Raw genomic sequence first — 26,163 nt, 5'->3', positions numbered from 1 at the left:
CATAAAATAAGCATTTGACCGTTTCCGCGTCATCGGAATTTTTTTGAATTATTTTTGTTTAAAAACTCTCGACCCTCGTCAGTCTGTGAAGTGTGGTGCATAGACGTGAACTGCATGCGGTTGATTGCTTTGAAGGATAAATGTTTTAATTATGCGCATAATAACCTGTTTTTGAGATATCAGAGAAAATTAAACAAACAACTTTTATCGATTTATTTAATTGGTCTGAAAACTTTGAACCCCTTAAGGTAGACTGCATTAGAAGAAACCAGACGGAAATTGCCGCCCATATCGGGATTTCCAATCCAGATCAGCTAAAAATACCTGGCACGGTTTTATTTCTTCTCCCCGGACACTCTGGAAATCACACAAAAACAAATTGCTTTAACGTGTTTCACACCCGCAATTTTCCGAGCCATTTCTGGATGGCTTTTTGCCGTGGTTAAGTGGAGGTGTTTCCAGTTAGTCCACTGTCCGGTTTCTTTTTTATTTTCGTGGAAAATGGATTTACGGCACTTTTGAAAGTTATCGCTCCCTATTACAACCCAGTTAAAGGGCATCTACCTGGATGCCTTTATCGATTTCGTAGATTTCTGCACCGCATTGCTGGGTGGTGTTTTATTAAAGCCTTCTGGAGGGAACTTAAACTTCACCACGAATTTTCCAGGTTTTTCTAATATTATTTTAATGCCTGTTTCAAGCCAAGAGATGCTTTTGAATAATAAATTCAATTTGAAGCTGTAAGAATAATTTATCGTTCGGGCATATAGACAAAAATCATCTGTTTAGACCTTAAAAACGGATAAGCGGATTTCACTCGCTTTTTGCTTATTTAAGCCCATGGACGAATCGAGTATTGACAGATGGAAAAAAGGTTTTCATCCTTGTTTGATACGAAAAAAGACTTTGAGTATTTGAACAATTTTGTTGCAGCAATCGATCTCATTGTTGTTATGGAACGATGCGGAACGTTGCTGACAAAAGAAATCGCGGAACAGCAATCTATAGCTCTATTTAAAATAAACCATCAATCATCTGCCTGAAAACCGATAACTTAAATTGGTTTCATTTACCAACGAAATGCGGTAAATAGAAGCCCGATTCCCAATTATCGAATTGACATAAAGTAAAGTAAAGAAACTTAAACGGTAAATGCAAATTTGTAAGAAAAATATTGTAAAAACTACTATCATGATATCCTTAACCGCCAATCAATGGATTTTTGCAGCAATTAACTTGAAACAATTTTGTTTAGAATCGTGGTACCATCTGTGAATACGTACGTGAATTTTATTTGGAAGTGAGCAATTAAAGCTTGAAACGTTTGTAATTTAGGTGTTAAATAGAAAAAACCAAATCGGCACAAGCACTTCGCACTGAAGTGATAAGAATAAGCGTTAATATGTGAATTTTCGTATGTTTGGCAACGTTGTTGAACCGAAACTGTCATCCGGGAACTTCGAAACTGACGTAGCATCTGCGCGTATGTGTCAAAGCGGAAAGGCGAAAGTATGTTGCAGTGTCGCCATATTGTTAAATTTTTATGCAAATATCTGTATGAACGTAAGGCAATTTAACAAGCGAAATAATCGGCTTACGAATGCTGATGCGATGCCACATACCACTAACAACTTAAGGGTGGACGTTAAACAATTACAATTAACGGCAAAACGACGCAGGTGATATGAGGCTGCATTAGACTCCTTAATTAATTGACATATATAATTAATTAAATATTGATGTCTTTAGATAACTTTGACAGACATTTAACAGGACCCGGTCATACTAGGCCTTATTACTGTCGAGTTTCTTAAGTTATTTCTTGCGTGTTTCGTGAAACTTTCATTTTAATTAAACCAAACATCGATAAAGTTAAAACTTTATGACTATTTACTACGTATATTTATCCAAGACTTAAACCTTTATTCAGATTAAAAAAGCTCTTATTATTAAAGCGGGCTTTAGCAGGCCGAGACACCTCTCTTTGAGAACACGAAAATTCCCTCTTAAACCTAAAGTTAAATTAACCAAATTTCGGCCCTGTTAAAGCGCAGCTTTTGCTCAAAAATTATAGAACTTTTCCTAAGACACTGAATCGCAAAGAAGTTTTATAAACGGATTTTAATAGATCTCACGTACCTGGAATTTTTATTTATTTTACGTTCATGCTTTGCGTGACTTACGTGATTTGCCTGCAAAAAATTAAAATTAATGTAGTCGAGATTGTTAACTGTATAAGGTGAAAAATAATTTATCGATAAATTTATCTGAAGGCGTAGCCAATCGTGAGAAACCATACGTAAAAGTAGCAACGAAGAAGGGATAAATATGTTTTAATGAATGCTTGAACGCCTTGGAAAACGGCTGAACTACGATAATTCGGGTAATGAGAGCGAAACCGAAGATCAAAGATTAAACGGAAATCTGACAACGTTTAAAATTTTGTTGTGAAATTCGAACTACCGCTAAGCGTGACATTGCCAGACCGGCTCGTTTCTCTAATTTGACATTTTCTCCTTCATTCCTTTTCTCACCTTTTTAAAAAATGCTGATAAAACCTTTTGGCTCCATTGAATCGTGTCAGCAGCGTGGAAAGCTTTCCTTGGGAAAAATTGTTGACGGCCAGTTGGGTTAGAGTCGTTATTCCCTCATCTAATATGTTTATGTAATGAAAATTTAGTAATAATTCACAGAAATAACCTTCATGGTAACATTCACCGTGAATTGATTTATTCAAAGTTCTGATTCTCTGAAACGATACTCCGATGGTTTCTCTAAAAAATTCAAATTACTATTTAAATTTCCTAGATTTTTGTGCTGAAATTTCCTCGGAATTTAAAGGAATTTTACGCGATCCCGGGGTGTCATTAATCCCCATTCACTCGCTAATGACGCAATGTACAGCGAGGAAAATGAATTATCAATTAAGTTGTTTCTTCCAGATTGCTGTCTAAGTTATTGCGTTTTCAAGGAGCACGATGCCACGTAATAAATTTATTTTCATGGAACTAATTTTTTGTATTCTCTTGTTTCAGTTAAGAAAGCCCGTTACGTTGGAGCTCAAGGTAAGTGCCACCCGAAGGGCCAACTCATAAAAATTGTCTGCATTCTTTGCCCTTTCACCAGCCAACCGGCCTCAAAGCAAACAGAGGGAAAATTTAACTTACTAGGAAATGCTGCCCGTTAAAACTGCCATTAAATTTAATGCACATATTTCAAAAGAATGGTCTTTAAACTTTGAACCTTTGAACTGGAAGAGGATAATTTGATTTATTATTAAAAGAGTTAGGGGGAGATAACGGTCTTTGAAGATTTAAGTAGGTCATTTGTCATTGTTTTTGTCAACGGCCCATTGTGATGGAAAGAATTTTTTAACATGGCAACGTTGCCTAAAGTATGACAACTCTAAAGATAATATCAGAGTTGTTGACAAAAGAACGTTGCCACGTTGCCAACCGTCTCGAAAACGTCTGATTGTGATTTTCATGGTTTCAGCCACTCAATTTAATACCTACGTCACATTGAAGCTACAAAATGTCAAATCTACAACTGTAACAGTCAAAGGACCATCGCCATGTTGGGAACAAGATTTTTTATTGTAAGTATTCTGTGACCACAATGCTTAACTAAGTCCACTTTGTGTCTACAAGTCCCGTAATAAGGGTGTTAGATATGCCCAATTTCCCGTCCTAATATTTCAGGATAATCCTACAGCCCTAGCTCACCTAAGGATTGAGCTTTAGGACAGTTGCAACTCTCTATACTTTAGCTCTAAATACCTGGTGTTGCGAATCGAATTTTGGGAATTCAAAGTCGTGAAAATCCCTTCATCATCTCTTCAGGGAAAATTTAATTTCCACTCCGGGTATTTATTTTAATCCGGGGTTTGAATAAGCATTCTAAATACCTTTTCTTATCTCTTCTCTTGAACTTTTGTGAAAGCTTTTACAGGAACTTATGTAACTAAGCAGATGGGTACCTTGGCAACTGTAGGGCAGATTCATTAAGGATTACAGAGGTAAAATAATAGGAAGTGCTGAGACTTTTTTCGCTCACTTGTATACTTCTGTCCTGAACTCTACGTGCTGTTAAACTGGAATTGCCAAACCGATAGGTTAAACTTCAGGTGAAGGCTAACAGTACAGGGTGTACAATCAAGCCTTAGGGAGGACAAGTTATTCTCTTTCAGGGACTATTAAATTTAACGAATTCACGCCAATATCTGGCGATTTTAAAGTCATGGCAATATCAATCAACATCTAACAATTAATATATGCCTCTATAGGGAGCTTTAGCTATAAGGATCGCCTTAATAACTGTGGTATATTGATTGGAGTTTCTGATTATTAATTAGGGCTCCTCATAGCGTCATACTTCATCGCCTTAAAATATACAGGGTGTTTCCTAAGTACGGTACATAACTTCGGGAGCATATTCTATGGCTAAAATAAAGGTAATTTTGTTATATAAACTATATTCCAAAAATGCTTCGTTGCGGAAATACAGGGTGTGAAAATTTTTTCCAAAAATTACAATTTTTTAAATTTAATTGATTTCATTGATTGAATGAATTTAATGAAACTTTAATAAAACAGGCAAGTACATAACGAAAAAATTCATATCTTCACACAAGTATTTTTCTTCTTAAGAATAATAAAAAGAATGGAAAAATGTAGCTACAATGTTTTTTATTTATTTACTCGAAAACAGTGCGTCCTACGAAAAAAAGTCAAGAGACCTTTTTCTTCCAAATCGAATACATAATTAAAAAAGGAACAAAATATTGGAAAAGAACAGTGGCGTACCACATTTTTCCTTTAAAATATCCAGCAATTATCCTGCCCGCACGCCACTGATTACACAACAGCCACTGTTTTAGCGTAAAATACGCACCGTCGCTAACTCTCAAACCCTGCAAAATTTCATTAAAATGTCTTAAGTAGTTTCAGAAGTATTTAAAAAATTGTAATTTTTGAAAGAAGTTTTCACACCCTGTATTTCCGGAACGAAGCATTTTTGGGATACAATTTATATATCAAAATTACCTTTATTTTAGTTATAGAATACGCTGCCGAAGTTATGTACCGTACTTAGGAAACACCCTGTATATACAAATGTATACATAGAGCAACAAAAGTTGCACATAAATTCGTCAAAAATTCAAGGAATTGAAAATGCTGGAACACGTCAAATATTGTTTTTAGTTGTGCATTTCTCGACGTAACAAACATGTATACAGGGTTACTCATGCAGTAGGTAATTGTACTTTTCCATTTTTTGCTTATAAAGAGTGTTCCATCTGTTGGTCCTTTTTTAATTGTGAAAGAAAACGCACTTTTTAAGAGGAAAAATCAAAACATTTTATTGAAAGTTGTAGGTTATTCTTTGCCATTTTATGTATGTAACACGACATCGCACACATGGCCACCACGGCTCCGTTTACAGCACATCATCCGAACATCAAAATTTTCAATGACTTTTTGCAGAATTAACGGGTCTATGGCCGTAATTTCGGTTCGAATATTGCGCTTGAGATCTTGAATTATGTGGGGAGCATTGGCATACACTTTACTTTTCAGAAAACCCCATAGGAAGAAGTCCAATGGAGTCAAATCGCACGATCTCGGGGGCCAATTGACGTCCGAATTTCGCGAAATTATGCGGTCCGGAAATTTTTCATGCAATAAGTGGATTGTTTGGCGAGATGTGTGCGCTGTTGCTCCGTCCTGCTGAAACCAAAGATCAGTGGCACCAATCCGATCAATTTCTGGCCATAAAAATTCCGATATCATTCCACGATAACAATCTCCGTTGACAGTTACGGCTTTTTCTTCACGATCTTCAAAAAAAAACTCCGCCAGACCATAGGCCACACCACACAGTCACTTTTTCGGCATGCATAGACTGATGATGATAATCATGAGCATTTTCAGCTCCCCATAACCTACAGTTTTGTTTATTAACGTGGCCAGAAAGATAAAAATGTGCTTCGTCGGAAAAGATGATTTTTGCTGAAAATCCATCGATTCTTTCCAGCATTCAATTAACAAAAACGAGCCGCTGTACGTGGTCAGCTGGCTTTAATTCTTGCGTTAATTGAATTTTGTATGGATGCAAATGAAGATCAACATGTAAAATTCGCCATAATGTTGTTGGTCTGAGGCCTAATTCTTGGGAACGATGTCGGATCGATGTTGATGGTTGATCACCAACACTTTCACTCATTGTGGTCACAACATCTCGACTACGAACTGGACGAACATGTTGGTATGCTCGGCGACCCTCCACTGAACCAGTTTCTTCAAAATTAGCAACAATTTTTCCAATAGCACGTTCAGCTGGACCTGCATGTCGACCGAAACTTTCACGTAATTTGCGAAACGCATTTTTTTTTGAACGACCATTTTCGTAATAAATTTGGATAACTAAAATGCGTTGTTGTGTTGTAAACGAAACCATATCTGCAAATAGCATACTTTTGACAGTTCACCTCTGCCATGGATATGAAAGTTTGTAAATCTGGGATACCTAAAATTGATAGTTCAAAAAAGGACCACCAGATAGAACACCTTTTAGATCGCCATGTATATTAGGACGTTTTTGAGTTCTTTGAGAAATCTTGAATACATTTCATGTGATATATCCATATCTAAAATCAACCGTTATTGAAATATGTGCGCAACATGACGACTAGAGTGGCCCGCTAGGTGGCCCGACCTCACCCCTATGGAGTTTTGTTATGGGGTTATCTGAACGTTTTAAAATAAACTCAATAACATAGAAAAGTTAAAAAAAATTCTTAAGAAGCTCGCCAAATATCCCCTCGAAAGGTAAAAAAAGTTCTTGAGAAATTTCACTGGCGGCTTGCCCATGGTCAGGAAGTCAACGGTGCACAAGACAAACATTTATTACATTAGATTATAATAGATTATATTGTTATTTTTATGTATTAATACTTCTATCGTTATTTCTAATTTTTTTTCATTTTTTTCGAAAACTGTTGAATTTTGACTTACATTTATCCACTTCATGAGTAATTCTATATACGTATATGTGTATGCCTGTTACGTCCAAACACGCGGAATTAAAAACAATATTTGCATTTTTTCAGTATTTTCAAGAAAAATGTTTCCTTCAATTCTTAACGAATTTATACGGGACTTTTCATCTTCTACGTATGATAAACTGATTCTAGAGGAGATCATCAATCCAAACTGATTACCGCAAATGCAAAAATTCTCCTGGACGAACTGGAAATCGGAAAGCAGACCTATCTCTCATTTGGCTAAAAATGCAGCAAAATTCAAGTTCATTCAAAACCACAAAGCCACAAACTTACCACAGAAACCGAAATGACAGCACCAACGCCAACGGCAAATGAATAATGCCTCAAAGCTGAATATTCACTATCCAGAGTGTGCATATATTTTTTATCAAGAATTACTTTAAGACCTCGTAGAGATAGAAGAATGATTCAAATACAGAAGTTTTAATCTTACGGGGTGGCTCAAAAAAGTGTCAAAATATACCATTTTTTTATTTTAATTGAAACGCCCTGTATATTGTTGAATTTTTGATTCAGACTATTTCAAGTTCGGTTAACAAGCAACATGCTATGTGTTTTTTAAGTCTCAATATAGGAATTTTGGACATTCTGCTTCAATTAATTGCGATCAATTTGTTACTCAAAATAACCGGAAAACACACTGAAACTTTCAAATACATCTCATTAAAGCCAATGAAGCAGAAAATGAGGCATTAAATTGATTAGATCAATCGATATTCTCTACGCCTTTAGAACTGCAAAAAGGAAATATTTGGACAATCTACCGCTACGAATTTTTGACAAATTGCTCCTCAAAATATCTGCAAAAAGCCCTAAAGTTTCTGAGCCTCATTGAATGCAGAAATGTATCAAATAGAGTACTTGGAAATTTTGAAGATTTTTTCGCGTAAAATGAAAATTATTGAAATTTTCAAATTCGGGGCGATGCGTGTTGTCAAAATAAAAGCACGTGGATTTGTTCCGGTAAAATTGCCCTAAAGTCGTTTCGATATTGAGGAGACCGAATATCTCAATACAAATTTTGCCACTTGGCAATGTGGCTTAGATCGGTTACGTCACTTCTTCGTGTCTATATCGCGACCGATCGACAAACGAATAATGCCTGGTTGCCAGATTTCAGTTTTTCTCAAGTTTTCAAACAGAGTTACTTCTTTAAACTTTGTCATAATAATTGTTGAAATTTAGAAGCCGCAAAAAGCAAAATATTAAATTATTCAAATTGAATACTTGGGATGGTCTCTTGTTTCAGTTAATTTGAATTATTGTCAGGAGAATTGGAGGGCTGCCAGCCAGCGAAGCCTTAAGCTATTGTGTTTACTCTGCAGCGCTGTCACGAGCCTATAAACCATAGAGATTTATCGTAGAAATTTCAATTTTAAATCCCCACGATTTAAGGGAGAAATTAAGAAATTTGCTTAAAATTCCAGCGAAACCAGCAACCTAAACACGGGACTTCTGATCGAAGTGTGGAGCAAAGGAATGATTTGGGATCGTGCCATGGGTTATCACTGGCTACCATTGCAGACAATCCATTATTCCATCGAGGTAATTGAATAAATCAATCCGGACCTGTTGCATTAATTGTCCGCATTTCAAACAGCAAACACGGTCCATATAATTAATACACCTCTCTCTCCAAGTAAATTAATGTTTGTTTCTATTGTTGATTATTAATACAACTTTCCATTATCTAGGAGGGTACGGGACAGTGGCTTTCTCTAGACGCAGAACTGGTAATGAAGGATGGAGAAGTTGTTGGAACCAAAACGGCAACAGGACACTCATTGCTGGTCGACTGCCGTTTCGAACTGCCTTTCGGTAAGTCTCAATCATGTATGCAAACTGCAATTCAGAAACAGAGATAGTTTGCTCAGACGAAATGTCGGAGGTTAATTAAATATTTGAGGAGTCCAGCCATTAGGGTGTGTTCGACAGTAATTAACTTGCTTGAACTCGAAGTTGAAACAACGGCCTCCGCTTAGAGCTAACTTCCCTACAACAGTCATTAGGCATTCCAGTTCCCTCTATCTAAGTCTGGACTTTGCTAATTCGCAGCAGGAAGTAAGAGTGTTTCACGAAGTTCTTGTTTCAGATCCTGAGAATATGGATGCTTCAGATTTGCAGAGGAAACTGGAAACTTTAAACAAGTGGATAGACATGGAAGCTCGTACTGACCAGGCCAACAGACACTTCAATTTTATTGGACGATGTAGGTTTGGGTGCCTAATTTATTTTTACCTCTACACCAAAGACAATCCATGCACATAGATTATCAATCATTTGTCACCTTTGCTACATGTCATTTATGTCACATATGTGATCTTTTAACATAGATCTGTCAGACGTGATACATAAGTGACAAGTATCTTTATGAATTGTCTTTTGGTTCATTGTACCTATTATATTTGTATCTTTCTCTGCACTCTCTCTCTCCCTTACCCCTCTACTTTGTTTCTTTTTCAGCCAATAGTAATCACTTTGACAATGACATTTCAGCGGGATACTCGGAGGACAGCGACTATACGTCCGACTTGAATTACCCAGTGGGTCAGCACCCGAATTCGTCTGCCTCGCAATTCAGATCGGCCGCCCATCAATTGAACAGCCCCCACAGGTCGTTCGAGACGAGTCGTGAAAACTCGTATGAGCGCGAAGACGGAAATGGGGGGCAATACTTGGCTGCCCAATCAATGGTGCATCATCACCATTTGAGCCCTGGAGGGCATCGCAGATACAATCAGTATTCCCCTAAGGTAGGTTCGGGTTGCGACGAGCCCCTAAGGACGGATTAGTTTACTCTTAAATACACTCCTCTAAAGTCAGTTTGGGTGTCTTTAAATCACGAGATACGTGGGCTCAAATCAGTTTGAAAGCCTAGACACGTCGTTAAAGACGGATGGAATTAATTCAGATCGTCAGGATACGCTCCTAAGGTCGAAACAGTTTACTCAAGATTTGAAGACAGGTCTTCTGAATATGGTTGGGGTCAGGATCTGAAAGAACTGAACGTAGCACAACTGCCCGCAGTCCATTCTCAGCAAGACCATTTTCTGACTGGATGGTCGTCATGTATTGGTGTCCCTGTGACGTCATTTTGCCGCCAGATATGCTCATAGTAATATGTGTCCCTTCGATTTCGTCGTCATGGAACAATATCTCATTTGCCAAAGAGGTCGTCTAAATTGGAAAAAAAACGAAGCATTGTCTAGCGCGACATATATCGGTGATATGGAACAATGTGTAAAAAGCGCGTCTAATTACACAAATAGCAAAACTCAGCTATTGTTCTTAATCGAGTGGACCATTCCAAGCCGTTTCATGGCTTTTGATCTCTCTAGAGACACGCCTTGTAAGTTCAGTGCGGGTCAATGTGGACCAGAACGCATGCGCTTAAAGACGAGTAAAATTGATAGAAATCGTAAGCCACGCCCCTAAAGACGCGCAGAATTAATGGAAATCGTAAGACACGCCCCTGCAAACTGTCCGTATTTATTAACACTTAATTAGCGCGCAGCTAAAATTAATCCGGGTATTGTAACCTGTTATGTTTCAAAATTTAAATTACTTTAAATAAATGCAGGATTCTACGTCAAACTAATGTTGGCCGGAATGTCCTTAATTTTTAAAATTTCCACTAAGGGAAAATCAGGAAGAAAACAATTTATACGATGAAGAGGCAGGCCCCTGCGGACATTTGATTTAGTCGAGACATCATTCTCCAGTGTTCTGTGGTCAATTAAACCTTTGTTTGATGGCACAAATAGTTCCTTGGATAACTGACTTATTTCTCTCCCCATTCCAGAGATATTCCCCTAATAGCATCGATGATTACACCTCCTACGGCGGGAATATTCCTCTCGAGAATCCGCATCCATATCCAGAAAACAACATCGATTCAGATCCCATGTTCTACAACAGTCGGCCCAGGAGTAAACCTGATATTTTGAGGTAAGAAGAGTTGAGAATTAAATACACAAATTAATGGATTTGATCACTGTAAAAGCCATTTTGGTTCATAAGAGGTATAGAAGTTTGCAGTTGTAATGGGCAATATTTTTTACTTTTAAAGCCGTCGACGTAATTATCAAAGGGAAAGCGACAAAAGGTAAAGAACTTAGTGGAATCTTGTTAGAATTATATCTCTATGTGCACAAATGGTGATGGCGAAAATCACCAAATCACCCCGAGACCTTAATTGCACCTCTGAAAACACACATTTGTAAAATACTTTGTTGTTTCCTTTATCAAATCAGTCTTTTTAATTGCAGCCAAGACATCTGGCAAAGCTGTGAAAGCTCCTTTTACAATCAGAGCATGGAGGGAATGGACGTGGGCTACAGCATCGATCCTGGATATTTTGGAACACACACCTTAACTAAAAAAGGTAGGTTAAACAATGTAAATGCTGTGTTACTGAAAAGTTTCTCATTTTTCGGGGATAAGTGTCTTTTCTCCTTTCTCAAGAACTTTCATCTCTGGCAGAGTTTTCGGAGTTTCAATTTTCCTTTGCCGTTTCTCAGGCCCATGTCCAGGTTTCCTCTCATGTGCGAGATTCTTTAATTCCAAATTTCACGTTACAGAGCAAGCGAGCTTTGAAGCAGAGTCTCATCTATGGACTTTCCCACAAACTTTTCTTTCTCTGTGTTTTTCTCTTATTTTCTCCCTCTGGGTGCCTCGAGTCATTATCCTGGAACACGATGCCGTGGTGAGCGGCTGGATAGTGATGGTTTTGTGAAATTCATTTGACTGTTGCCACTTTTGTTAATGAAAGATGGTTTATCTAGAAAAACTGCATTAATATTTTTTAGCATTAAGAAGACCCAGTCTGGAGAGACAGACCACATTGTACGACGACTCGATCTTCTACAACGACACCAGTCAGACAACCTTCTTTACAGCCCCGGATGACAGCCATTTAAAGTTCTCGAAAAGGTACAAAAATCGATAGTTTACGATTCTTATAAATTACAAAAATCTAAATTGCAGCTCCGCTCCCTTGAATAAAAGCCAGAGCATTGATTTGTATTACGATTCTTTGTCCTACCCGTTTCAAGAGGAGAGGTATGGTCAAGACGAGGAGGACCGTCAATGGGACTCGGGGGGGACTTACTTCCAAAGGGAGGAGGTCCCTCCTTTCGATAAACCCGCGAAAACTGGCAAAAAACTACCTAGTATTCCTATGCAAGGTTTGAAGAGGAGGTCTTCGATTGTGGCAGTGGATGAAGGGTGAATAAAAGCTCATAGTTTACTTTAAATTTAGACCCAAATCATGATTTGAGAAAACGAAATATAGGGATGAAGAGTTGAAAAAATAAGTCTTGCGCCCTAAGCGCGCCTCAAGTTAGTTCGTATCAAGGTACGCCCTCAAAGTCTGTTCGGGTTGGTTTACATTAGAAGATACGCCCCTACGGTTAACTTAGATTCCCGTACATTGGGAAACACGTCTCTAATATCGGTTAAGGTGCAAGTTAGGGGACATTCGTCCAAGAGGCAGATTGCTGATTCTAAAAGTAGAACGCTCCCCTGGAATAACATCAAATTGACGTGTGTTTATTAAAAGTGCATTTGGATTTGATAGCAATTTTGACGTAATTTCTTGGGGAACATTATAGTATTCTCTAATTTACAGGATCAGGCCCTTAACGTGTCTATATTCCAATAGAGGTGTGCTATTGAATTTGTGAGTGTAAATTACGTTCTAGATACATGGGATACGGGGACGAAAACCATCGACCAGTAATACCAACACCTTTAGGACGTAGAAAGATGCCCCAAATTCCTACCAAAAGGAGCTCCAGTCGTCAGAGCTCGTACACGGAAGACAATTTCAAACTATACGATACACCCTCTCACAGAGGTGCTAGCCTTCCACCTACACCTACTAGAGGTTCCAGGTAAACCACAATTTATTGCGAAAATTAAAAAATTAACGTGAATAGTTGCAGCAAAATTCTTGCGAAATTACAACAGACACCCAGTAAATCTGGGTTCAATAGCGTACCATCGACCCCTGGTCGACAACTGCCCAAACCCAACCCGAACCATCGTAATGCCAGGAATAAGAATAATCGTATGAAAAGGACAAGTTCCGCGGAATATGGAGAGACTGATACTTATGATAATTACTATATCAGAGCAGGTATGGATTAATGGAGAAAATTAATAATGCACAGATAAACGCGGATGGGAAGATTTCTAACTTGATTTCCATATAAATTATCTGTCATCCCTGACTAATAATTTGGACTCCCCTCTTTGTCTGACTTATATTTATAAGAAGTCGCTAATGTCTATAATCCATCATTCATCCCCCTGCGAGTTCAGTAAATTTATCACAGCGACGTAGCATAGTTCAATATATCATGTTTTATATTGAGAAATGCTAAAAATATATAAAAGATATGATGTTATATAAGAGATCATTTTAGGAGCAGCCAGCGCTCAAAACTATAACGAAGACTACAACTACGCATATCGTAGCATAGACGATAACCTTCCAGAGGAGGACAATTTGCCTCATCCTCCTCCTCCGAACGCGCTCCCTACAGTGCCGCCCTCTAGTGACACAAGGACTACAACCGCGAATAGCATCTACTTCAACAACACGAACAATAGTTTTATCAGCAATATTAGTTACTACGCGAAGCAGCTGGGCGGCGCCGCCCTGCAGCCCCTCCTCACCGAGAGTCCGGGCGTGAAAGACAATGACGTGATAGTGCCTAGTGACAATCAGAACAAATTTGAGCAGTACCACGAGTATTCCGGGAATGGTGGGGAATTTGAGAAGGGACAGAAAGAGGAGAAAGTCCTTCAGACTGATAATGGGACGCCAGTTACCGGGCCGACGGCAGGTCGAAAGGTGCCTAATAGTCAATATCAACTTAGGTTAATTGTTAGTTAAAATCCGGAAAAATCATCAAAATCCCTTTAACACAATAAAAATTCCCGTATACCCATGATAATAATATTTAGGACTCGATAGACGTATAATGGAGTTGTTTATTGCAAAGTTCTTTCAGATCAACCGCCAAAACTCGTTGCGTCATCAAAGAACCATGATGAAGCAAGAGTCGATAGACCAAACCCATCTTTATCTCAATCAGCAGCAATCCCTAGACAACTCGTACGAGCAAGCCTCAGACTTCCAAGGAAACGATATCACTGGTGATCTAAAATCGCAGCAAAATGGCATATGTACTTTTACCGATCACAATAATCGGGCTCCTTTGATCGAGCAATACAGCGAGTATGACGAAGATCCATATTTAGAGGCCCAGGAAAGCATCGATAGCTACGTGGAAGAGGAAAGTGGTGGTAAGACGTTAATCAACACCGTGAACTAAATTCCCAACTACTACAAACGTGCAGGTATGGTCCACCCTCCTTCTTACACGAAACCTGCAGCCTTGCAGCAAGAGTCTCCTTGCAATGAAAATTTCGCTGAAGAAGACGGGGGCAGCCTTAGGCGAGGCTCATCTCAGATCACTGTAGTCGACCCTTTTCATCCCTCCTTGCAAAGGAGAACCTCAAATTCTCAAGGGAGACGCACTAGTGACTCTGCGTCCTCCAGGAAGCTATCTGAGAGCTATTCGGGATTTGAAGACACATTAGTGAGGAAGCCTTCGGTGGTCGAGTCTACTGGTAAGTCTTCAAATATTTTGTGGCTATGTAAATGTAGTTGGAAATTGAGTCGCTAGATGGCGCAACATGTTGCCAATACATCGATACTTTGAGCCCAATGGATTTGCATGTTAACTGTGTGCCTAGATGGCGCCCCTTTGTATTGATTTCACTTGCCTCCATCTATGAACGATACAAAACCCAGGTTTTTTTTTTTAATTTTGTAACCAAAACTTTACTAATATCAACGTATAGGCGTACAGCGCCATGGCTCGCTGCGCCAAACAATGCCCATGGTACCCACGGTAACCATCCAACCGGATTACCATGACGAAATTGTGGAAGAAAACCACGCGCTAGAAGACCACGTAGCCGATACCAAGAAACCGGAGTACCACGAGGAGGAAGAGCCCAAAGAGAAGGTGTCTGCGCACGCGCGATGGCTGTGGGCCTTCAATAAGATCCTCCTGCAAATTCATGTAAGTTCTAAAATAATTATCTATTAATTAATTAAGGATTATAGGGAGCGATAAATTAATATTTTCGGCAATTTGAGGTTTTTGTCAATTTTAAAAAATTGGATTTTCGACATTTCCTCATTTTCGAATTAAAAAAAAAAAAAAGCAGTAACTTTTTGAAATTTGCGTGTTTTACCGTCATCCAAGGCGAGGAGAGGGGTTCGTTCGGATGTACTATGGCCATTGCCTTGGCCATAAAATTGAGTATAGTCATTATTCCTAATAAACGTGGTGGTAAACTATATAAAAACGGCAGTTTTCTAATATTCAACACAGTTTTGCGTGGGCTGAAGGCTTTCAACACGCAGCGGTTGATCTACCACCAATGGTGCTTTAGGAGAGGACGCACTTACGATATTTTTACATGGCCTTTCGCATAGTTGGACAGACCCAAAGAAGGCCGATAACACAAATGATCTGCGGTTCCATAACCTTCCTGCTAATTAACACATTTAAGTTGTGTACTAATTTTAATAAAACATACACTGGAGATCATAAAAATTGGTTAACGTAACGAGCACTGCGCTCATTGAATGAACATAAATTCTTTAATATTTAAGTGCTCAGGTTAGAGTTGTAAAACCAACACTAATTCCTAACTAGAGGGTATGGCTAACCTTGTGTTTAGGGGAGATAGGCATTTTCACCTGTGATAAGGTTAAAACACGAGCTTCTGCATCGTCAAGTATATTAGACGAGATTATCCTGCTGAATGAGCTTTAAGGATAGCAGGAGAGGAGAGGAGGGGGTTGGCAACCGAACCATGCAGACAACCTTTGTGATGGCGGAATAAACGCGTTCGAGGCTCCAGTGCGTTCGGTGTCATTTAAGAGTGTTCAGACTTTTGCGCCCCTTTCGTGATTTGTGAATTATTATGGTGGTACGGCGGTTCAAATGAAAGTTTTTTTCGGGCATTGACGTCAGGTCTGGAAGTTGTGGGAGTACATTTACCGCAAAGTAAAGCAAAAACAATTCCACATAAACAATCCCATTGATAAACCTAAACATTTATTGACTGATGTACTACCTCTTCGTAAACAGTTAAATAGAGTCATCACAGGGAAACAAACATCCCATTTGATATCTAAATCGGATTATTAATCGACGCCCACGTGGGCGAATGATAACCTGGTTATTCTCAGGAATTATTTGAGGTCGAGAAAACGCCACTTTCCCGGATTCAAACTAATCCTGTTCCTCTTGCAAATGTAGGAAAATATAGTGTGTCCTCTAAAATCCCTTGAAAAAATATGTCATGGATGCGTCTGAAGCACTCCATTTTTCGGCGACTTCAACCATAAATTTTCCTCACTTATATGAAAGATTTTCCTGCCTTAAACTCTGCTTTTCCATTCAATAATTTTTTTATTGAGACAGGCCACTTGGCTTCCCATCTCAGATGCACGAATTAATGCCAGATGTCTACATTTTTGCTTCCATTTGAGCAAGTTCGATATAGTCTTTCCAGTACCGTAAATCTACCAAACCGCACAAGATCGAGTAAAAGCCCTATGGGAAATTTAAAAGCTTTTAGATGAAAAGGGATAACCTAATAGTTAGAGAGCGCCCCATTCAGTATCGCATCGAGCAGAAAAGTCTATTTTCTGTCTAGAATCTAATTAGAACAGGGACTAGAAAATGCAGGAAATCGCAGGATTTAAAAAAATGTCTTTTATCAAAAATATATATTCAAAATAGTTATGGCTGCTTCAGCAGGAGCGTCAAGCGATTCCGTGTCGTCAAAGACGGTCAGACATAAGCGCAGCATTCCAATCTCGACTGCTTGTACAGGTCTCTGACGATCCAAAATTAGTTTTCGATCCTGTTGTAATGATGGGTGTGTGATCTCTGAATTCGAGTTTTGCTTGCAAGTGCTTCTTCAGTGTCCAGATTTCGGACGAGTTTAATGAATAAAATTATCAGAAATTATCGACTCTTAAAAGTGCCCACCGATGGAATTTCCAGGCCGGAAAGAGCATCGTTACTCCATTTATTTATCAACATTACTAATGTTTTACTATCAAATTTTATCAGAAATTCGTGGCAATGAGCACAAACGCCGAAACGCAAATTTAAATTACTTATAGTATTTTACATCACTTAAAATTATAGATTAAGAACCCATCATGTTAGAGGGTTTCCAACCATGTGGTCGTCTCAGATTAAAATTCAAATAACCTGGCAATTACCATGAAATTACCTTACTTCTCTTCCTGCTGATAAAAAGAAACATTGACCCACTTTCAGCAATTTTCGAGACACCCGCACATTTCGTTTACCCCATCAACATTTCGGCCAATGTCACTCTCGAGGATTTGTATTTATAGCTTAGACACCATGTTCTTCTAAACAATCGCCTTTCATTTGAGCCAATATGAGTGGCCGAAATGACTGACCTGCGCAAAAACCTCACCTGTCATTGGTCGACCGAGTGGTCAACGGTAAAGTGGACTCTGTTCGCCAATATGAAGTCACCGTCGCGGCACGCGAGATCGGCAGAGCGGCTGCGCAAGAAGGCCTCTGCCAACATGGCAGGAAGCGACGATCGCCTGCGCATGCGTCGCGGCTCTAGTATGTCTGACATCGATAAAATCGCTCCTCCGAGAATTATGACCGATTTGGTGCGCTCAACCACCGCCAACCATAAACTATCCACTGGTAATGCTTCGGTACCTCACAGTCCTTACATGTCCAGGTTAGTGAGTAGTAAAAAAGATTTTCATAGTACTCTTCTTTACTCCTCGCTAACCTCTTCGCAAGATCCTTCTTGAGCAGCACCACGACCATGAGCGTGCGCGGCAGCATCGGCGACTTGATGAACCAAAAGAAGTTCGGAAGTAGCCAATGGAGCGTGCGTAGTGAGACCTTGATAGCCAAGACAGTGCCTCTATCCACCGTAACCCCCAAATCCCCCCCGCATTTTGAAGACAACTTTCTGCCATTTCCCCCTGAGATTATGTTCAATGATGAGGGCTTCGAGGGACCTTTGACGTCTGCACAACGCACTCAGCGATTGGCACGACTTTTGAAGCAGAGGAAAGCCTATCTGGTTATGAAGGCAAAGCACTATAATTATATTCGAGCGGTATGTATTTGTCGTATTGGAAAAATTCAATGGCAATGATAATTCAACAAAATTCGGCCATCTTAAGGTCCAGTTGTCAAACGAACATCTGACGAAGTAATTTTAAGTCTAAATTTGGAACTGCAAGGTGATACGGAGAGGAATGTTATAGAACTTGTAATAGCGGCAACAAGTTAATTCAGCGCCCTCCGGTGATATCTGGTGGAAACTTGATTCTTGCCAAAGCCATCAAAATATCGATTGTCTATTGCTTTACAGTCTGTGGTATTCGGGAGATATCAATATTAGCGGTAACTGGACTATTTAAACATAGATGGCGTTTCATATTTTGAGTGTTTGCGATCTTATATAATTTTATAGAGTCTGGGATTACTTTCAGACGCTCAATTTTCAGTCTCCAAGCTGCTTTGAGCAAGCTTTATAGATATATTATAGATGATAGCAGATCGTCGCATAAAAGTAAATATCCGCCTTAAAATCTGATATTCCGCAGTTGATTAATTTTCAATAGTAAGGCTTTGCATTGTCCTTTGATGTTTAATACGGTCGCTTATAAATATTGTCAAAGAGGCCCAGAACGAATCGAAACTTTTCTCTTTATTACGGAATTTTCCATTAAACCCCTCGAAGATACTTGATGCATTGTTAATTGTTCAAAATTTTGTACGGGGATTTCCTAAAGATCCGATTTTAAAGCTTTGAAAGCGGTTTAAGTGTTTGTTTTTGCGTTAGTTCGGGGACAGTGACGGTGCTGTTTATACATAATTTAGAATTTTCCAGCAACGAAAACTTTTGTTCAATTTAATCTCATTTATATACTCCCTCAGTGGATTTGTTGGCATAATGGCGATGGAAGCTTTACGACCAAACAGTATAGAGGCCGGCGGCAGCCAGTGCCATCTATTAACATTACATTGAAGTCTTTCAGAGCTTTCCTGACCAAATGGCGATTTCAAATTACGTCTTTAAAATATCGTTGTTTGATGTTTTGCGAAGTTAATTGTGTCGTACCCTGTTTTCGAATGTGCTTTCCAGTTCATTTTTATCTCGGTTTTACTTTTTTCGCGATTTCGACTGGAAATTACGTGGAAATTCCGAGTTCACCACCACCCAATTTTAAAGCGCAATCTTATGAATAATAATGCGAAACTGCCCCTGAACAATACTAGTTCCGAGGTCGTTTATATTAAAAATCCTTGATATGGTTTTGCGTCTCTTGAAAGCTGCAGAAAATATTGCTTTAATATGCTGTTAACTCATGAAATTTATATTACTGTTATATTGCGCAATAAAAGGTGTAGCTAAAGCAGCTTTCGATGTTTCGGCTTATTTATTAACAGGTCATCGAATTTCTGTGCCCCATATAATACAGGGTGAACGTCATTCCTCACGCCCTATTTGGAATTACTTCAAGTGCGAAAAAATCTAATTTAGCTTAGGAGAAACCCGTAAAATTGCGGCAGATTTACGATAATGTGCGAAATAAGCCATAAAAGAGCATATTAAGAGGGACTTAAATGCTGCCCTTTGGGACTTACATAAGAATATGTGAGAGGCCTGCTGTTTCCGTTCCGTCACCCTTTCGTAATAAAATGGGATAAAGGCGTATTCCTGAAAATTTTAGGTCAAGGTTCAGAAAATGTGGTCACCAAAACACATTGAAGCTGGGACGTTGCCAAATCGAGACCACTGTGTACTTTCTATCCGAATATAACTGACTATTAAATTTATTGGTGTTCGTAACCACCCCTATGTGGTAATAACTTAATTTAACATACGGATATGTTTAGGGCTATGCCAAATACACCACATGGCTTAATGCTGAAATATCTTCTTAGAAATGTTTAGGAATTTGACGTGGAACTATTCCCAAAAGGTAATTTCCAAGCGCGAAATCCATAAATTTTCAGCGATGCTGCAACACTAGAGAATCTCGTTCAATTGCTCGTTTAAATTTGGGGTGGGCGGTAGTTTTTGAGATATTTGTGCGAATGTTTTGGACAGTTACGAGATAAAGCAATTGCTGTCAATAAAATGGTTTTGTTGTCCCCGGGAAGCAAAAGCCACGGCAAAGTTGGTAATTGGCTAAACGTGTATCTGGCAACTTCAACAGGACACAGGCGTTTGTTCCGAAAATCAGGCCTTATGTTCTACTGCAGGAAAGCAGGATCGATTCTCTATGGGGCAACGATTAAAAAAGGTCCGGAGTTCTGTTCCTCCGAGCTTTATGTTAGTTTAGCGAACACTCTTTGATATTGCAAGTACATCTTACTGCCTTAAAGGGCTCGAAATATTTCAAACCGAGCCATGTTAGAAGCCAAAGATTTGTGGAATTTGGTAATTTCGAAAAGGGGTGTGTAACTTTGTTAGATAATTTCCTTAGGAACTCTGTCTTTCGAAATTACTGCGGATGCCACCGAAGGCTGCATGCTTCTCGATATTTCCGTTCTTCATATTGTTATGTTAATCCAGGGTTTTCCTAATACGACACACAAAAGAGGTCCTTTGGGAAAACGATGCCGAGTTAAATGGGTAAATTACTTTGGTTGAATAATTCATTAGATAAATAATCAAGACATATGCCCCTAATTTCTAGAGCAAGATTTAAAACTTTCCCTCTCTATACAGGGTTCGCCATTACTCCGGCCTTGGTTCCTGGTGTCCTTGTATTAATATCAATTTGAAATGTTTAGTACAGTACTCATTTATATCGGAAAGCTGCATGATTTAATAATATTCTTGTTTATACTGAGTGTTCCGTTTTCGCTGGGCAGCATAAAGTTATAATTTTTTAAATAGCAACCCATAGTTTTTTTTATGCCGTTTGATGAAACCTTAATTTAGAAGGAAAATACATTAAACATTTTTTAAATTGGTTGCGGCGTTGCCATATTAGAAGGTAGTGACAGGTAATATGACAACTAAATGAAATAAGTAATTTATGCTTTTGTTAAATAGAAGCAAAGCCTACTAGAATAAATCTGTTAGATTATAATAATGCCTGTTGCAATTTGATTGAAATTTTGTAAATATCTCCATAATTGTAAAGGTTAGATGAAAAGATGTTATTGCAAATTATTAGAGAATTAAAAACTACATTAGGAGGACTTGAAAAAAATCGTGGGTACCATTTAAAAAAAAAACGAGTTTCAGCAATTTGTTTAATTTGCAAATTAGCGCTCTTATACAAAAAAACTATGGTGCATTAAAAAAATGTTTTAAAGTTTTTAAGTACCCCTGACTTTCATTTACTACTTTACAAAAACAAATTTCAAAATTTCAAAAAACACCAGTTTTGTGATAATTTTTTTCTGATCTGCATTTTTAAAGAAATTTCTCTAATATGGCAACGCCGCAACCAATTTAAAAAATGTTTAATGTATTTTCCTTCTGAATTAAGGTTTCATCAAACGACATAAAAAAAACTATGGGTTGCTATTTAAAAAATTATAACTTTATGCTGCCCAGCGAAAACGGAACACTCTGTACAAACAAGAATATTATTAAATCATGCAGCTTTTCGATATAAATGAGTACTGTACTAAACATTTCATATTGATATTTATAAAAAGACACCAGGAACCAAGGCCGGAGTAATGGCGTACCCTGTATATCTACATGCACTTCGTTTCCATGACAGCACCTCTCTTCATGTTGGAAATTTCAGGAAACACTTAATGCATATGTTATGGGATGGTGGAAGTAAGAATGGATTCTTAATGGACCGCACTCGTCGGCATGTTTTAAATATCACCCGGTCTGAAATGCGACAGATCTGACGGTTTTAAGTAATTAAATATTTCAAAGAAATCACTAGACGTGCAACATTTAAATTCGCTCGAGATATTGCCGTTGAAACGGTTTTCGAACAGTCTTGTGGCGGACGTTGATAGTCTTTATTGCATTGCGAAAAGCAAGGAAAAACCAGTGGCGTAGACCTGCTATGAGGAGAGTTATATAATTTGATATTTCTACCTGTTGAATGGCCGTTTTGAGTAATATTTTTCCCTCTTCTGAAAATTACTTCGGCGCCACTGACTTTTGATGAGCTTTTTGATGAGAAGATGAGCTTGAAACCTTAGCATTTGCAGCGGAAGTCTCAGTGTTTGGAATTGAAATCAGTGACGTGGCTAAAAGGTTGGTTATATAATTATAGATTTCCTATTGGGTGATGAGCGTTTAGTTATACAGGGTGTTTCCTTAGTACGGTACCTAACTTCGACAGCGCATTCCACGGCTAAAATAAAAGTAATTTTGTTACATAAACTATATCCCAAAAATGCTTCGTTGCGGAAATACAGGGTGTGAAAATTTCTTTCAAAAATTCAATACTTCCGAAACTACTTAAGACATTTAAATGAAATTTTGCAGGGTTCGACAGTTAGCGACGGTGCGTATTTCACGCTAAAAACAGTGGCTGTTGTGTAATCAGTGGCGTGTGGGCAGGATAGTTGCTGGATATTTTAAAGGAAAAATGTGGTGCGCCACTGTTCTTTTCCAATATTTTGTTCCTTTTTTAATTATGTGTTCGATTTGGAAGAAAAAAAGGTCTCTCGACTTTTTTTCACCGTTTTCGAGTAAATATTAGGTCGTGTAGTATGAAATGAGTAGATTCTCGAAATGCCACATTCAACTGCGAATAACTTCACTCTAAATCTCTATTTGGATTTGACTTTTTTATGTGGAAAAGGCACATTCTTCCTCTTTCGATCGGAGTTTAAAGTGTTAAAAATTATTGAAAACTTTTATTTTTATAAAAATTTTTGTGCAGCCATGTAAAATAGTGAAATTCGTGTGTTAATGAAATACGAGTTCCACCGTGGAACCACAACAGCTCAGACGGCTCGCAATATTAATGATGTGTTTGGTACTGAAGTCACTTCACAGCAAACAGTATCTCGTTGGTTCATGAAATTTCGTTCTGGCAATTTTGACCTACCAAATGAACCACGTGGACGACCTGAAACTCAAGTGGATAACGATCATCTGAAAGCCGTGGTGGAAGCGAATCCACGTCAAAGTGCGTTCGAATTTTCGTTAACATTCAGTATAACCAAAAAAACAATATTGACTCATTTGGCTGAAATTGGTGAGGTGAAGAAGCTGGACAAGTGGGTACCGCATGAGTTGAGCGACATACAGAAAGAACGACGTCTCGAAGCTTGTGTTTCTTTGTTGTGCCGGTATAAGAACGATCCATTTTTGAATCGGATTGTTACTTGTGATGAGAAATGGATCCTATATGACAATACCAGACGTTCATCGCAGTGGTTGGATCAAGATGAACCACCAAAACATTGTGCGAAAAAAAATCTTCATCAAAAGAAGCTTATGGTGTCCGTTTGGAGGTCCAACGCAGATGTCATCCATCACAGCTTCATGAAACCTGGCGAATTGATTACGGCTGATGTCTACTGCCGCCAACTGACCGAAATGATGAGGCAACTGACGGTTAAGCAGCCAAGATTAGTCAATCGAAGCTCACCGCTATTGTTGCACGACAACGCTCGGCCACAAACCGCACAAGTCACCTCGGCCAAGCTACAGGAGTTGGAATTGGAAACTCTTCGTCATCCACCGTATTCACCCGACTTAGCACCCACTGATTACCACTTCTTTCAAAATTTGGATAACTTCTTGGTAGGGAAGACATTCAACTCCGACGAGGCTGTCAAAGCTGCCTTCCACGAGTTTATCGACTCCCGGCCCGCAGGCTTTCACAGCAGGGGACTCAATGAACTTCCCGTTAAATGGCAGAAGTGTATTGATGATGGTGGTGCAGATTTCGATTGACAATAAAAACATTTCATATGAAAAAAAAAATGACTAAAGTATCAATTCAATTCTATTAATTTCATACTAGACGACCTAATAAATAAAAAACATTGTTGCTAAATTTTTTCATTCTTTTTTATATTCTTAAGAGAAGAAATACTTGTGTGAAGAAATGAATTTTTTTGTGATGTACTTGCCTGTTTTATTAAAATTTAATTAAAATGTCTCAAGTAGTTTCGAAAGTATTTAAAAAATTGTAATTTTTGAAAGGAACTTCCACACCCTGTATATTAGCAACGAAGCATTTTTGGGATATAGTTTATATAACAAAATTGCCTTTGTTTTAGCTGTAGAATACGTTCCCGAAGTTATGTACCGTGTTTAGGAAACACCCTGTATATTTTGAGTTCTCCGCCCGAAAATTGCCTTTTAACTGAAACGGGCATCTTCGTAAGTGTATCCTAAGGAATTCCTGCGCATCTCTTTGGAAATTTTATTTGACACTCATTATCTATTCCCAGGACTTCTTTTTTCACAATATTTCTATCTCGAGTTCGCATTTCGGCAGCCGCGAGGCTTATTTACAACACCAGCATTATTAAGCCCCCTTTGAAGGTGTTTGTTCTCCTATTTCGATGTCACACTAATTTGCATTTCTTCCGTTAGAACGAAAATAAATTTGTCTCGCGGATAACCACCATGATTTGCATTATGCCTAGGAATTATCTAACTACATTCAAACACGTGGGCCGTAAAATTAACTTATAACACGAGGGTGCAAACTGCTGCCAATAAATTTAATGGGGCCAATTATTTTAGGGTAAAGCCAAACTGTGACCACGCTCCGAACCTCGTTATACAATGCTTCAAGACGTTTTCCTGGCGATCTGGCAAGGCTCCAGACTCGGTTTACGTTGATGACAAATTCACTCGTAATTGCTTCTCGTTGGATTGGCTCATTCTTTGTTTCGTCTAAACGCAAGAATCAAGTATCAAAGTTTTATTTAATTACCTCAATTTCCCGTAAACAAATACGCTGCCTCTGCTGATCCCTCAATCAGCCCTTTCAGTCAATTCAAAGGGCATTATTTCGGCCCCCGGTAAAGGCCCCTTTTTACCAGTAAAAGATTCTGTTCCTCTGCCTGAAGAGAAAATATTAAAGAGGATTTTCGCGAAAGTTTAAGATGTTCGCTTTTGGCCCGTTCATTCAATATGGAGGAGATTAAAAATTATGGATTAGGGCTGAAAAAAACGTAGGGTAATTTTGGAACTCTTTCCCTAGATCGCTGTGATTGGTATTCAAATTTCCAGGACTTAGTTGCAAATGCGCCAAGATTTCCTCGCTATGAAGCGACGAGTCTGTGACAAAATTTATTAACTTTCTCCTAAATAAGACCAAAAACAATCCAAAGCCTTCGTAATGTTCTCTAAATCAGGCACAAATTCCCAGAGCATCGTCCGCAAACAGACTAAACATGAACAATACCAACACAAACCCCCGGCACGTTAGTAGGGTGCTGGGGCTAATACCCTGGGGTTTCCATCCAGTTTATCCAGACCAGTAAAAACTTATTAAAGGTCCTAGTTTCTGAAAACCCTTTCTTCACGCTTGTTTAACTCACTCAAAAGTCATTAAATTGAGAGCTCTAAAGTGTACGGATAGAGGACAATATTGAATAGTCTGGATTAAGCCTGGATGCAGTAGAGAGCTACATAAAATATACGTCTCTCAGCCAAACTTGTAAAGGTCAACCAAAGAATGACATTAACGAAGTATGTGGTTGAAACAGTCCGAAATATATGCTGGTTTTATTATCAAAAAGAACCTCAAAACTGCATATTTCCGGGGATTTGCCCCGTAAAAACTGGCAGATATTAAAGGGAGTGAAATAATTTTAATACGTGGCGTCGTTTGTCCGGGACAGGCATTGCATGGATAATTTCCAGAGTCTGGAACTGTCTTACGATCGTTTTTCATTGCTTCGATGTACTTTTGACCCATTTCAGTAGGAATGTTTAAGTAATTCTTTATACGGAATACTCCAGAAGCCTAAATTCTCTGGAAAGACACCAATCTCCTTTAAAATGGAATAAACCAA

The 26,163-nt window shown here is 38.6% G+C and overlaps 1 protein-coding gene and 1 pseudogene across 4 annotated transcripts in view; both read left to right on the top strand.

Annotated features, from left to right (window-relative positions):
- The window catches only part of unc-13, a 129,383-nt gene that overhangs the window by 4,617 nt on the left and 98,603 nt on the right, over nt 1-26,163 (top strand). Inside the window, exons 2-18 of one of the 4 annotated variants that reach the window (XM_066295139.1) lie at nt 3,036-3,065; nt 3,496-3,598; nt 8,494-8,611; nt 8,761-8,884; nt 9,159-9,275; nt 9,563-9,819; nt 10,869-11,014; nt 11,136-11,171; nt 11,335-11,450; nt 11,875-11,998; nt 12,053-12,292; nt 12,769-12,960; nt 13,006-13,205; nt 13,495-13,925; nt 14,086-14,380; nt 14,435-14,707; nt 14,942-15,165. In XM_066295139.1, coding sequence (XP_066151236.1) covers nt 3,036-3,065; nt 3,496-3,598; nt 8,494-8,611; nt 8,761-8,884; nt 9,159-9,275; nt 9,563-9,819; nt 10,869-11,014; nt 11,136-11,171; nt 11,335-11,450; nt 11,875-11,998; nt 12,053-12,292; nt 12,769-12,960; nt 13,006-13,205; nt 13,495-13,925; nt 14,086-14,380; nt 14,435-14,707; nt 14,942-15,165 — 3,026 coding nt within the window. Of the gene's footprint in view, nt 1-3,035; nt 3,066-3,495; nt 3,599-8,493; nt 8,612-8,760; nt 8,885-9,158; nt 9,276-9,529; nt 9,820-10,868; nt 11,015-11,135; nt 11,172-11,334; nt 11,451-11,874; nt 11,999-12,052; nt 12,293-12,768; nt 12,961-13,005; nt 13,206-13,494; nt 13,926-14,085; nt 14,381-14,434; nt 14,708-14,941; nt 15,166-26,163 lie in introns of all 4 variants that reach the window. The other 3 variants (XM_066295138.1, XM_066295137.1, XM_066295140.1) reach the window with 3 other exon arrangements.
- LOC136346144 (histone-lysine N-methyltransferase SETMAR-like) lies at nt 23,063-24,082 on the top strand (annotated as a pseudogene).

The sequence above is a fragment of the Euwallacea fornicatus genome, chromosome 22 (assembly GCF_040115645.1).
Source record: "Euwallacea fornicatus isolate EFF26 chromosome 22, ASM4011564v1, whole genome shotgun sequence".
Classification (NCBI taxonomy): Eukaryota; Metazoa; Arthropoda; class Insecta; order Coleoptera; family Curculionidae; genus Euwallacea; species Euwallacea fornicatus.
The sequence above is the reverse complement of the archived record's forward strand: the minus strand, read 5'-3'. Positions and strand labels throughout refer to the sequence as shown.